This window comes from Acanthopagrus latus, chromosome 6, assembly GCF_904848185.1.
Source record: "Acanthopagrus latus isolate v.2019 chromosome 6, fAcaLat1.1, whole genome shotgun sequence".
Taxonomy (NCBI): Eukaryota; Metazoa; Chordata; class Actinopteri; order Spariformes; family Sparidae; genus Acanthopagrus; species Acanthopagrus latus.
Genome location: NC_051044.1, coordinates 26,024,180 through 26,035,957, shown reverse-complemented (window position 1 = coordinate 26,035,957; position 11,778 = coordinate 26,024,180). Strand labels below are relative to the sequence as shown.

Here is an 11,778-nt window from a genome sequence, read left to right as displayed (position 1 = left end):
ATTCTGTAAGTGCAGTTTAAAAGAGATGGATTTATTCACTGTTGAAAGAAAAGAAAAAAAAAAAACTGCAGAATGTCTTCACGTTTTGTTTAAACATTGTATACAGTGCACCACAGGCTGAGATTTTTCTGAGAAAGTCTAAAGCTCATCTTGCAATTACAGAGGATCAAATGTTTCATGAAGCAAATATGAGGACGCTTCAACTTTGGCAAGACCTCCACAAAGGCTGCTAGTCCAAAACCAACAGGCAGCTGTGATACTCAAGCAGGAGGGTCTTGTTTTCAAAATGGAGGAAAACATTTGTCTCCAAAATTTTCAAGAAACCTCAATCATATCCCCAACTGAATTGTGAGACAGAACACAAACACATTTACTTGTAGGATTTTATTCATTTTCAACCTACAATGAGCATAAAACAAGAAAAACATGATCAAAGGCTATGACAGAAGGTAAAACAGGAATAGGATGTTGACTTTACAGCTACTTACATCAATTTCCTATTGTAAAGAGTGGAATAAAATGAACTGATAATTCACATTAAATGTTACATTACTTTATCCTCAATCTTTACACAATTAAAAAAACTGCCTAACTTGTAACAGATTGGTGATTTTTTTTTGGCAAAGTTGATATCCCTCACATACCCTCTTGGGAAGAAAAACACTTTCCATTTTCCCCACTTTAAATACATTATCATAGCATTATCTTCAAGTAACAGATACGGGAGTTTTTTTGTCTTGGAACAATTGTTAAATTAAGTTAAAATCAGATGTAGACAGGGCTATGCAGAGAGATTCAGAGGATGCTAGCAACTCAAGGATAAAAATGATTGGTTCACATTTACACAGAAAAACAAGTCCCTGATGGAGGCTGTAAAACAAAATATTCACATTCTGCTTGCTTAAGTAAATATTGACATGGTTGCAGTATTTTCCCCTTGCCTGCCCAGACATCCTCTTTCATGCTAAACAATTCAACATAGTCCAGTTTAAAATATTCACCCAAACAGATCCATGGCCGAGCCCCTCATACACACACATGCACACACAACTCAAAAGTCGAGCTCACATTTCCATTTCCTCGAAGGCGCGTGGGTGTAGTTAAGGAATTCATTTAACTTTGTCTATCAAAATATAGAATTCATTAATAATACATGGGAGGGCTAAAATACAGAGCAAGTGAACAAGAAATAAAATGATACAAAGCATTTTTTGTTTTTGCTGAATACAGTAGCTATAGGACCACAGAGTTCATAGTTCAGGCATCGTCCCTGAGGAGGGAGAGAGACAAAGGTAAAAGGCCTTCCAATTACTGGGACTATGCCTTGATGCTCAGTTGTGGGAATAGTTCAGCCTGGATGCCTGATCTCAGATCAGATGTTTAGACTACCCACAACCCCCTGCTGCCACTTCATTGTGGCCTCATTTCATCTTACCATGTTGCTGCTGCTCAAACTGTCTGAAATTCCTGGTCAGGTCTGGCCATCGAGCAAGATTCGGTTAAGCTAAAAAACAAGTATCCGATAAAAAAAAGGGGTGTATCATTGTTAAAAACAAACTGGGATTTAAAATTCATAGTCATCTTCTGCCATGTCGATGGCCCAGGCGAACTTCTCGCGCTGGGTTTTGTTGTAGATCTTCTCGATTGGAATGCCCCACTTCTTGCACCTAGGAGACAAAAGATGGACATTAGGATTCTGTACAGTTCTCAACATTGTAGCATTACTAGTGCATCCTCGTCCTCAAGAACAAGTTAAAGTGTTGTCCAGAATATCATCTCACCAAGCCACAGAGATGCGAGGGTCCAGATAGTTGAGCTTGGAAGTGCCCAGGGCAATCTGCTTGTTCTCTTCACGGTCAGTTGCCTGCACCTCCAGCTTCATCAGCTGCTCTTCTATCCTCTGAACGGCCTTCTTCTTGGTCTCCACAGTCCTACAAAGACAGGCAGCACACCAGGTTAGAAATGTGCTTAACTCTGTTGACCAAGGAGACAACTATTTAGGTATGCCAAATGTTTAAATACTTACTTTTTGGATTTTTCATCTCTCCGTACTTTGGCATCAGCCTTGGCGCTCTTTAGTTCTCTCTTGGCATCAGAAAGCTGGTCCCTTTTAGCATCGATCTAAGATAAAAATGACTGATTAGTCTCAAAAATATAATAGTGAAACACTGAAGTGTACAGCCACAGCAACATAGATGTCAAAACAGTTTTTGGTAAAATATGTATACATAATATCAACACTGAATTCAAAACAACCTGAGACATTAAAATATAGTCATCCATCTAAAATCTTTCACAATATCTGATGAAATACATTGTACCCCAAATTCTTATTTTTGCTGCCATTCGCCTTTTAAAACAAGTTATGGGGGTGTTGTTAAAAAAGTTGCCATGGTTTGTCTGCGAAACCATAAAAGACTAAACTAAACTACATCAGGCAAAGAAAACAAAAGTGCATGTCAAGCACATGAAACAACCATCACCTTAGTCTGAAGGTTCTGCATAGATTTTTCAAATGTCTTGGGTGGAGCCCTCTGATGGTTACACAGGATAGCCACAGCCCTGTTTGCCCTGTTGTAGGACAAGATCTTGGCTGGAACGTTGTCCTCCCCTTGAGAAAGACAGAGTATAATGAGTTTCCTGTGTGCAGAATAATCCATGACAGCAGACACCCAGATGAAAAGCCTATTATGAATACCAAACAAGTCAATCAGATGGACACAATTTCTGTCTCTCGGATTCTAGTGTCATGGTTTTTGATCCTGTAGTTGAAGACGTACCATTTGTGAGCTCCTTCAGCTGCTGCTGCAGTGTGATTGAAGCATTGTAGGTACGGAAAACTTTGGCTGTCAGACCGTCCATCAGCTCCTGAAGGTGCTTGTTCAGAACTGAAGTCTGTGGAGAGAGGGGCCAGTGAGCGCAAGTGTTAAAGTTAAACACAATGTTCTAAGACAAAGTATTTATTTAATAAAAAGAAACCATCGTCCCAAGTATTTCTGCCAAAATAAATGTAAAACAGGGTTTCAGTTACTGTGAAAGCAGTGTCCTGGGACTTGTGGATGAAATTATTTGACAACCTAAGAATTCAACCCAACAATCAATTTTCTGTAGAGTTGCTCATCCCACCTTTTACACAATTCAAATTGTGGTTCAATGGGAATATTTTCACTAGACATTATGAGTGGAGAGATGTAAATGCTAAATTTTTCATTATAAAAAAGAGGAGGGAATTACCAAATTAAGGAAACCCTCATACTAATTTCCTTTCACAGATCAAGTTTTGCTTACATTCAGGCGATCAAACAGGTCATCATCAGGCTCTTTGTTCTCCATGAACAACTGAAGATTCTTGAACACCTAGAGGACACCGAACACACATGAATTAATAGAGGCAGTGGGTGGAGACTTAAAAAAACAGAACAAAGCTTTACAGTCCTTACCCTCTTCTCCACGGGGACTTTGTTGTAGTAGCGGATGGAGTCTTTACCCAGGAAGTCGAACTCCACCACATACTCTTGACCATCGTTCTCTGGATAGAGTTTGATGTGTTCAACTCTGAGCGAGCAACAGCCCACGGTGTCCGCAGTCTCCCCTTCCTCCTTCTCATTACCCGCTCTCAGAGCCAGCTAGAGCACATCAGGACAGATGGATTAAAGCCGGCTTACAGAGACCGTACCCTCACTGCGGTTAGTGTTTAAGCACCTGCTAAACCCCGTCTGCAAGTTACAGTCATCGTTAAAAAGCAATTACACCGCATTAAACTTCCCCAAGCTGTATACACTCAGGACAATGTCAATAGCAATCATGCAGCTCACCTTGTCGATGAAGTAGAGGGCCACCGCCCTCTGTCTGATCCTCATCTCCTTAGACTTCCAGTCCTCACGGTACTGGTTTCGGATACGGTCCACACACTTTTTCAGTCTGCGCGCAGTTTCATACTTCTGCCAGTCCTTCTCTCCCTGCAAGCAAACAATGAAAACAAGAGAAATGAATGAATTAAATGTTTCTTTGTGAGGCATGCAGCACATGTAGCACAGCACAACATGTTCCCTGCCCAGCAACATCTCTTTTGAAGACACGGCGAAACCTCCTCGCAGTGAAGAATTCATTCCATCAGCATACCTTGATCCTGGAGCTGGGGTTCAGCATGATGTACTTGATGGAGCCCTGAATGTTCTCCGTCCACGACACCAGCCAGGTCACCTTGTTGTCATGACGAACCTCTTTCCACTTTGTGCCTGGAGGAGGCTCAGGGTGCTTGGAGTCCCTATGAAGAGAACATGAATAAAACATTCAATCATTACCCACTCAACATATCAGTTCATCCGCATCAAACAACTGTATACTCACTTGCTGCAGTTGATGATGATGTCTTGAGGTCTGATACGCCGTTTGAGCATGCCCATCTTAGGATGGTCTCCACGGCCACGGAAGAGACCCGGAGGCTCAATGCGGAAATTAGCAATACGTTCCTTGTGGTTGTCCATGATGCAGAAGCCATACTCCTGCAGGAGGCGCTCATTTTCTGCTTTTATTTTCTATAATAAAAAAGGAAAAGAAAAACAAACAACCCCCACATCAGATCATCTTATTGGGCTCAATAACTTAAATGTCAAAAAAAGAAAAGAAAAATTCTTACTGCAGTTACTGTTGAAACTTCAAAAACAACAGAAGCGCAAGGATATTCAATTTAGCACCATCCATCAATTGGAACAGGGGAGAAATTAAGAGCTGCATGAAGAGTTTCGCCCCCGTTCATTAGAAAATTATAGCAATAACCTCCCTCCAATAATTTAAAATGTAAAATCCAAAACATAACAGAATGTATGGAAATACACTGTGGCTGGTACCGGCAGGTCAGTCATATGCAGGTGGGAAATTTACTCATGGGTATATCATACACCAGCTAAACTGAATCACTGGTGGTGTCAAAATGAAGCAAGTTCTTTTCTGTATTCATTCCGTGTTTCTCCCATCTAGAACCACATAGTCAAATGTAATGGAGATTATAGCCAGTCGTGCCTCTGAAAAAAGGTATTTGCAAACAAAAATTTGTACTTGCATTGGGGGTAAGCTTTATTGTTGGTCCAATTAAGGTTCTTTACCATGGATGATTAAAATGAGTGACAAACATGGCTTCTAGAATCCCATCACAAGAACTAATAATTACCTGGGGAAGTTTTATAAAGTCTGGTCTGATTTATTAATGGAAGAAATGTCACAGAATGAAAATATTATTTTTATCGTATGACTGTACTGCCTGTTTTGTTCAAATAAATTCTCCTTTAATGTCATCTCGTGTTGCAGTTGTCTCCTTAAAAACATATGAAAAGTGTATATTAGTGATGATTTTACTTGTGACACTACAAAAAAAAATTGAATGATATCTGTCAAGGTGGATTTGCTGTTTCAAAGGATTTACTGTATCTTCTTTAGATCCTGATGATTTTGGGCAAAGTGCTTACATGTATTAGTACAAATATGTATCTAAACGTAAAAGTCAAAAGGTCCTCTCTTTATTATACTGGGTGACCCAACACCAGTTGAATAAATCAATAAAAAATAAATAAAAATACATACAAAATCAGATTTAGTTTTGATATAATTACCAAAGCAACTAACCAGTTTCTCTTCTTTTGTCATGGCCTTCCTGGCTTCAGACTGTGCCTTGAAGTAGTCGCTCATCTCAGAGAAGTCACACTTCTTCAGGTCTGTGAGCTTGGTCTTTTCCTCAGCAGTCATTTCCTGCATGAGATCAACATGTTACATTCAAAAACAAGTCTTTCAATAACTACAAGCCTCTGTATGGATGTTTGGAAAATCAAGCAAATTATTTTCCCCTACCTTCCTCCAATCTTTAAAGAAGTTTTTGCGGAAGATATCCTTTGTGGTGTACTCGTGATCCAGCATCTTGGCAAAGAACGTGGCCACCTCTTCTGCCCCTGGGCTGAGCTTCATGGGCTTACCTAAATTATGCAAAAATAGGTGTTTTGTTAATCACATGTTTCTACCGTAAACACCTTGACTTACATAGAAGTTAAGTACACCTGTGGGAAATAAAATCGTACCATCATAGTAAAATTTGACATTGCTAGGAAGAGGCTCATACGGCGGTGCAAACACTGGTCCTTTGTGTTCCAGAAACTTCCATTTGACGCCGTCTGTGTATCGCTCTTCCTCCCACCTGGAATCAAGATCACAACAATGCCATCCAATATTCAGTCTGAATATACCAGATTAACAAAACATTGCTTGATCCAACAATAACACCCAATACATCCACTCTGATAACTACGCAGTTGCATGAATAACTCACCATTTCCACTTCTCCTCTGGCTCTTTCTTTGCTTTCTTTTTTCCATCAACAACTTCTCCTTTTTTGTTTTTTGTCTTTTTGGACTTGGTGTCCTAAAAATGGGAAGAGAAACTATTTTAGTTCTTTTAGTTCTCAGGTTGGCAGAAAAAAAATGTCAGTATGAGAACAAAAGACAGACTCAAGCCTCCCTGGTTCTTCAGGTGTTCCCTCATATAGTGCTTTCAAAAGTATATTGGAGAAAATAATAAGCTCAAGCTTTTATTCTGCTTATGGCTTACTTCTTACCTCATCCGGTTTCCTTTTCTTGGCCCTTTTGTCATTTTCAGTCTTTATATCGATCTTTATTTTCTTGGGCTTGAACTCAGAGCTGAAAGACACATTTGGTCACAGGCAAGTTACACATTTGGTCACAGGCAACTACAAATACCTAAACGCTTTAAAGACACGTTGAAGTCTAATCAAATAAGCCACTCACTCGTTGTCGTCATCCCGTTCTCTTTTTAGAGATTTCTCATGTTTAGGCGAGTGGTAAATATCATCCTCAGGCTCAGACTTCACATGTGGGCTGTAAAAGAAAACATTCAAAATCACAAATGGTTACATTTCAAAGTGCATCTGCTGGTCGCCTAAACATAGCACTTAAGTAAAATGTGGTGTACAGACGTACCTGGCAAAGCCATTCTCCTTTTCCTTTTTGATTTTACCATCAAAGGACTTCATCTGAAAGGTTCATAAAAAAAAAAAAAGTGTTAAGATGGAAAAAACTATATAAAAAGACCAACAGCATATGATAATCACCTATGTCCACAAAGGCACCAGTCCAGTTGTGCCAAATATTGTAATTGGAACAGCTTATCATTAAATAAATACAGGATTGCTTAAGGTAACTAACTTTTCTGTACTTTCCTGCCCCAAACAAAGTTGGTTGTTTCAGAATGGCAGCAGTCAGAGCATGTAAACCATTTAGCCACAGTAGATTCTTGGTCACTTGTAGCATATGGTGCTTTTTTAAATTTATTCTAAACTGCCTATGCTGTCATCTTGACCAGGATTCCCTAGAAGAAAAGATCTTAAATCTCGACTGGATCCTCCCTGCAGGATAAAATAGAAGATAATACAAATACGAAATGGCTTCTCTCTGAGAAAATACATTAAAATTACACTCAGCATCCTCCATATTTGCATACTAACAGTAGACTTTAATAGTGAAGAGTTACTCAGATTTCTTTCAACATTTTCATGTCCTAGTTTGATAGGAAAGATCTTTCAAATCATAGTTGATACAGAGGATGCAAACAAGAAATACACAATTAATTTAGCTTATGGGTTAAATAGCTGAAGGCTATCAACTTGATAGATGAACTTGTATGATTTGCAAGAGCTTAATACTGCACAATCCATTATAACCCCTTAAAGAAAAGACAAACACTAAATTAGCAAAACCACATGTACAATCATCCATTAATTTAACAAAACTAACTCACCTTCTCTTCCTTCCTTTTCTCCTTGTGCTTGTCCTTGTATTTGTCTGTGCTACCATCTTTGTGCTTCATCTTTTCCTTATCTCTGTGTTTTTTATCAGAGGAATCCTTGTGATCGCTAGAATTTGAAGAAATACAAAAAACTATCAATTTCTGGTGGTTTCAGCTATTCAATGCTTAAAATACTGTAGTAATCAAGTGGTACGTCTTGTCCACTTTGCACACATGCCATTAGAAACATACATCTATGAAGAGTATTAAAAAAAAAAAAAATTACAAAACACACCATACCTGTTGCCATGCTTTGATTTATCCCGTTCCTTATCCTTCTTGTGGTCCTTATGTTTGTGTTCCTTCTCTTTGTACTTGTCTTTATGCTTGTGGGAGTCTACAAGAAGAGAACAGTGTCATCTTCTTCAAAAGTGAATGAGATGTTGACTGAAACAATCCAACAGTGGACTGAAGAAAAGGTATGACTGCTGTGTACCTACGGTCTAATGGACAAAGTATGATTCTATACACAAGTGGCAAAGACAAAACAAAGTGCACTCTCCCTCAACCAGGAGCTCATGTGGATAGGCTATGAAAGACAATCTTATCACTGACCAACTAAGACAACACTCAAAGTCCACCTACGTAGTTCCTCCAAGTAAAAACTTGAATTAAATGACAAACAAGGTCTAAACAAGTGCGACAACTTAAATGTCATGCCATGTGGAGAACAGAAAATCGACACAGTAGCACAGCACCTCCTACAGCCCGTATAAGCCTCATTGTTTATGAGACAATATGAAACATCCGACAGGTCGAAACATGCTAGTGAACAGAGTAAGCTTTCACCCTCTCTTGAAAAAGGCCATTATCAAAATTGGAGAGCTGACACAAACTCCATCAACAAACACCAACAGTAGTATACCAGTGTAGGACAAACATGTTCAGGAGAATGAACTGAAAAAGTCTGATCAGTGAGTGATTTGTTAAACCCCAAACAAAAACAGACTGGAGCTTTACCCTGGTTGTTCTATGCATCACTGTAAACTAGTTGTATTTGTTCCTCCATTATTTGAATATGACAGATTTTATTCAGGCCGTTCTCAGATCTAAGCCAGATCACTGTGATACATTTCAATAGACAGGCCCCTTTTGTGTTCCATCACATTTCTGAAGACAAACTAGAGTTTATCTGACGGATTTTTGGAAGAGTCCGCTCTACGGTTCTCAGCTGGTAGATGGTTAATACAAAATTTTTAAAAATGACTTATGCGACTGACTAGTAAACACGCTGTGCTCAAGAGTCTAATATGTATACTTAAAATACAATATAATAGTCAGTGGTTGAGATGCTTTTTAAAACGCAAATCTAACTTGTTCATCTAGGCCTTCGACTGTTCGGTTCATTCTGAAGAGGGCCAGTAGCGCTCTCTAGAAAAAGAAGTGAAGCCAAAGCACTGATGTCTCATACTCAAATGTTGTCCCATCACTCAGAAATTAAGCCACGTAAGCGGACTGGTAAATTTGTCTAGGTCAATTTCAGCAATACAAAAAGCACAGGGAAGTCTGCTCAGTAGTTTTTAATATAGGTAGTAGGTAAGCGTACATCCTAGAAAAAATAAAGTACTTTTGTGGGGATATGAGTGGGATGTTGAATTCATGATAATTTTTCTGTTTGAGCTCTAGAAACATAATATTACAAACACTTGAAGTGTCTTTTTTACTTTAGGGAAGCATCAAAACTTATAAAATCCAATACCCCTAATAGCTTATAATGTTATGATGAATTAAAAGTTTAAGACTTGATGTGCTGACTGTTGGAATATGGATTCAACTTAAATACGGTCCACTTTCTCCTAGCATGTGGGGATGTTAACTCCGTGTAGCTACACTGAAAATAACTTTAGCTGTGGAAAAAAAGGGTTTAATGCCGTGAAGAAGAAAAACATCAGAGCATTACTGGTCACCACATGGGATCATGATGAAGCACTATGCCTTCGCAGTTCTCCTCAACGCACAGCTATTGGCACTTACAGCCTGGGTTCAGCTTGCAGTGCAGTCAGGCCGCTACACCGAAAAAGAAAATGGCGCAGAGACTAAGTCCTCAACCCCCAAACCCTCACTTTCAGGTGGGAAATTTGGGATTAAAAGCTAACCAAAAATAAATTCTAGTGCGATAAACTGATAAAACACCTCGAGGTGTGTGCCAATAGTGACTCGAATAGGGAAAATATTTAGTGGAAAAGCTTTTATTAGACCTCCCTTTTGAACAATAGGCGCTTGTGAGTGAGGCAGAGGACTTAGTCTCTGGACGCCATTTCTGTCCTCTACTGAGAACTAACGTAACGCTACATTTGATCAGCAGAGATATGTCACAATTTAAGGAAAATACTCCGTTTAACACGTTAGGTTCATGTCATAAACTTACCATTGAAACGGGAGCCACCGTCAACCTGAAAAATCAAAAGCAGACGAATGTTAAATTTCGTAGTAGCTAACTAGCCGGCTAACTAACTTTGAACTTGCTGGATGTCAAATCGACAGTTTGTTAGCTGCCCAGCTAGCTAGCCTAGCATGCTACATTGGCTTGTAGGATGGCTCAGCGGCTGAAGCTGAAGCCGTCCGGCTAACACTGGCTAACTGTTACAGCTAACGCCACATAAAATGTATGAGTTTGTCTTGGACTTCATGCCTAGACACACAAACCCGAAAGCCAACCCAAAATCCCCTCCCCGTAACATTACAAATACAAATGTGATGGTACGTGTCAAGACGCTGTTAACAACAAAATGAGTTGGTTTCCAAACACAGTCGGCTAACGCACGCTAGCAGGCACTATTCACAGTTAGCTAGCTAAGTTGCCTTGTCAAACCAAGCAAATAAAACGGCAGCAACAAATTGTGCCCGTTTACCAAGAGCGGTGACATTACGAAATACATGTAACTGTACCTGGTCTTCGCTGTGGGAATGGTCCCCACTCATTTCCTAAGTGTTGTTTGATTAAAAATCAGAAATGAGAAACGTGTGTGGTTGACACCGGCGAGGAGATGCAGGCAGAATGAAGAAAAGACACAGTTGTGTAAGAGCTTAAGTCCCGATTGCAGACCAATGCGCATGCTCCTCAATTTAAATGGTACAGAGCAGTGTAGCTCCTCCTCTTGCCAAAACGTGTTGCTCTTAAGACCACGATGTCACACGCAGTCCTGAGTGAGGCACTCGTGTGCTGGGAGCACATGAAGTGTATCTGTGTGTTGTGTGTATCTTTGATCTGTTAAGGGACTTAGAGCAAGTTCTTTCTACATGGAATCAGTAATAATATTTATAACAACAACCCACCATCATCATCGGAATCTCTCCTGTAAACAAACAAGGAATCTGATTCGGTTCGTTGCATGTACAATCTGTTCCGGGGACAAATATCAGGACTATACAGACATACAGCTGACAATAAATTAAATATTAAGTGTAAGGTTGCCAACTCAAAGTACAGAAGGGTATATAAATATATAGGCTAAATTAATAGAAATAACGTTCAATTCAACAGTTTCTGTGAAGTGTTAACAAGACTACTGTAGTGCAAGAATACAGAATGCAAATACTGTGCTTCATACAGCATGTAGATGTGTATATTTGCTTTACATGCATGTGTATGTCTATATATGCTGCTTTATGTACAGTGATGATTATGACAATGATAGATATTTATTTGATCTATGATAGATACATAATTATCCTGTTCCTTCAGACAGAATGCCTTTGTGACCTCACTCACCCCACTGTCATTTCTGTATATCAAGTTACACGTCTTAGTTAGTCTAATGGCACACATGAAACATGTTACAGGCATCATTACCAGAATTTAACATTTTAGATGGTTAAACTTTGGCTGCCTTCAAGGCTTTGGAATGGTGTTGTGCTTATAGTGAGTTCAAACATGGTGCAGGCCAGAATACGTGGCACATAACCAGCATGAGCCAGTTCTGCCCTCCA

General features: G+C 39.4%; 1 protein-coding gene across 1 annotated transcript; it reads right to left on the bottom strand.

The window, feature by feature from the left end:
* Nucleotides 1-365: 365 nt before the first annotated feature.
* Nucleotides 366-10,894, bottom strand: top1l (DNA topoisomerase I, like). Its single transcript, XM_037101867.1, has 21 exons — nucleotides 10,738-10,894; nucleotides 10,217-10,241; nucleotides 8,089-8,185; nucleotides 7,801-7,915; nucleotides 6,984-7,036; nucleotides 6,792-6,881; nucleotides 6,602-6,683; nucleotides 6,317-6,408; nucleotides 6,069-6,184; nucleotides 5,845-5,966; nucleotides 5,623-5,745; nucleotides 4,351-4,538; nucleotides 4,123-4,267; nucleotides 3,816-3,959; nucleotides 3,441-3,626; nucleotides 3,289-3,357; nucleotides 2,781-2,895; nucleotides 2,484-2,611; nucleotides 2,027-2,121; nucleotides 1,782-1,931; nucleotides 366-1,667 (listed from the first exon to the last, which is right to left on the bottom strand). Exons 1-21 carry the CDS (start codon nucleotides 10,768-10,770, stop codon nucleotides 1,565-1,567), a joined length of 2,271 nt encoding a protein of 756 aa, XP_036957762.1. The 5' UTR covers nucleotides 10,771-10,894; the 3' UTR covers nucleotides 366-1,564.
* Nucleotides 10,895-11,778: the final 884 nt, after the last annotated feature.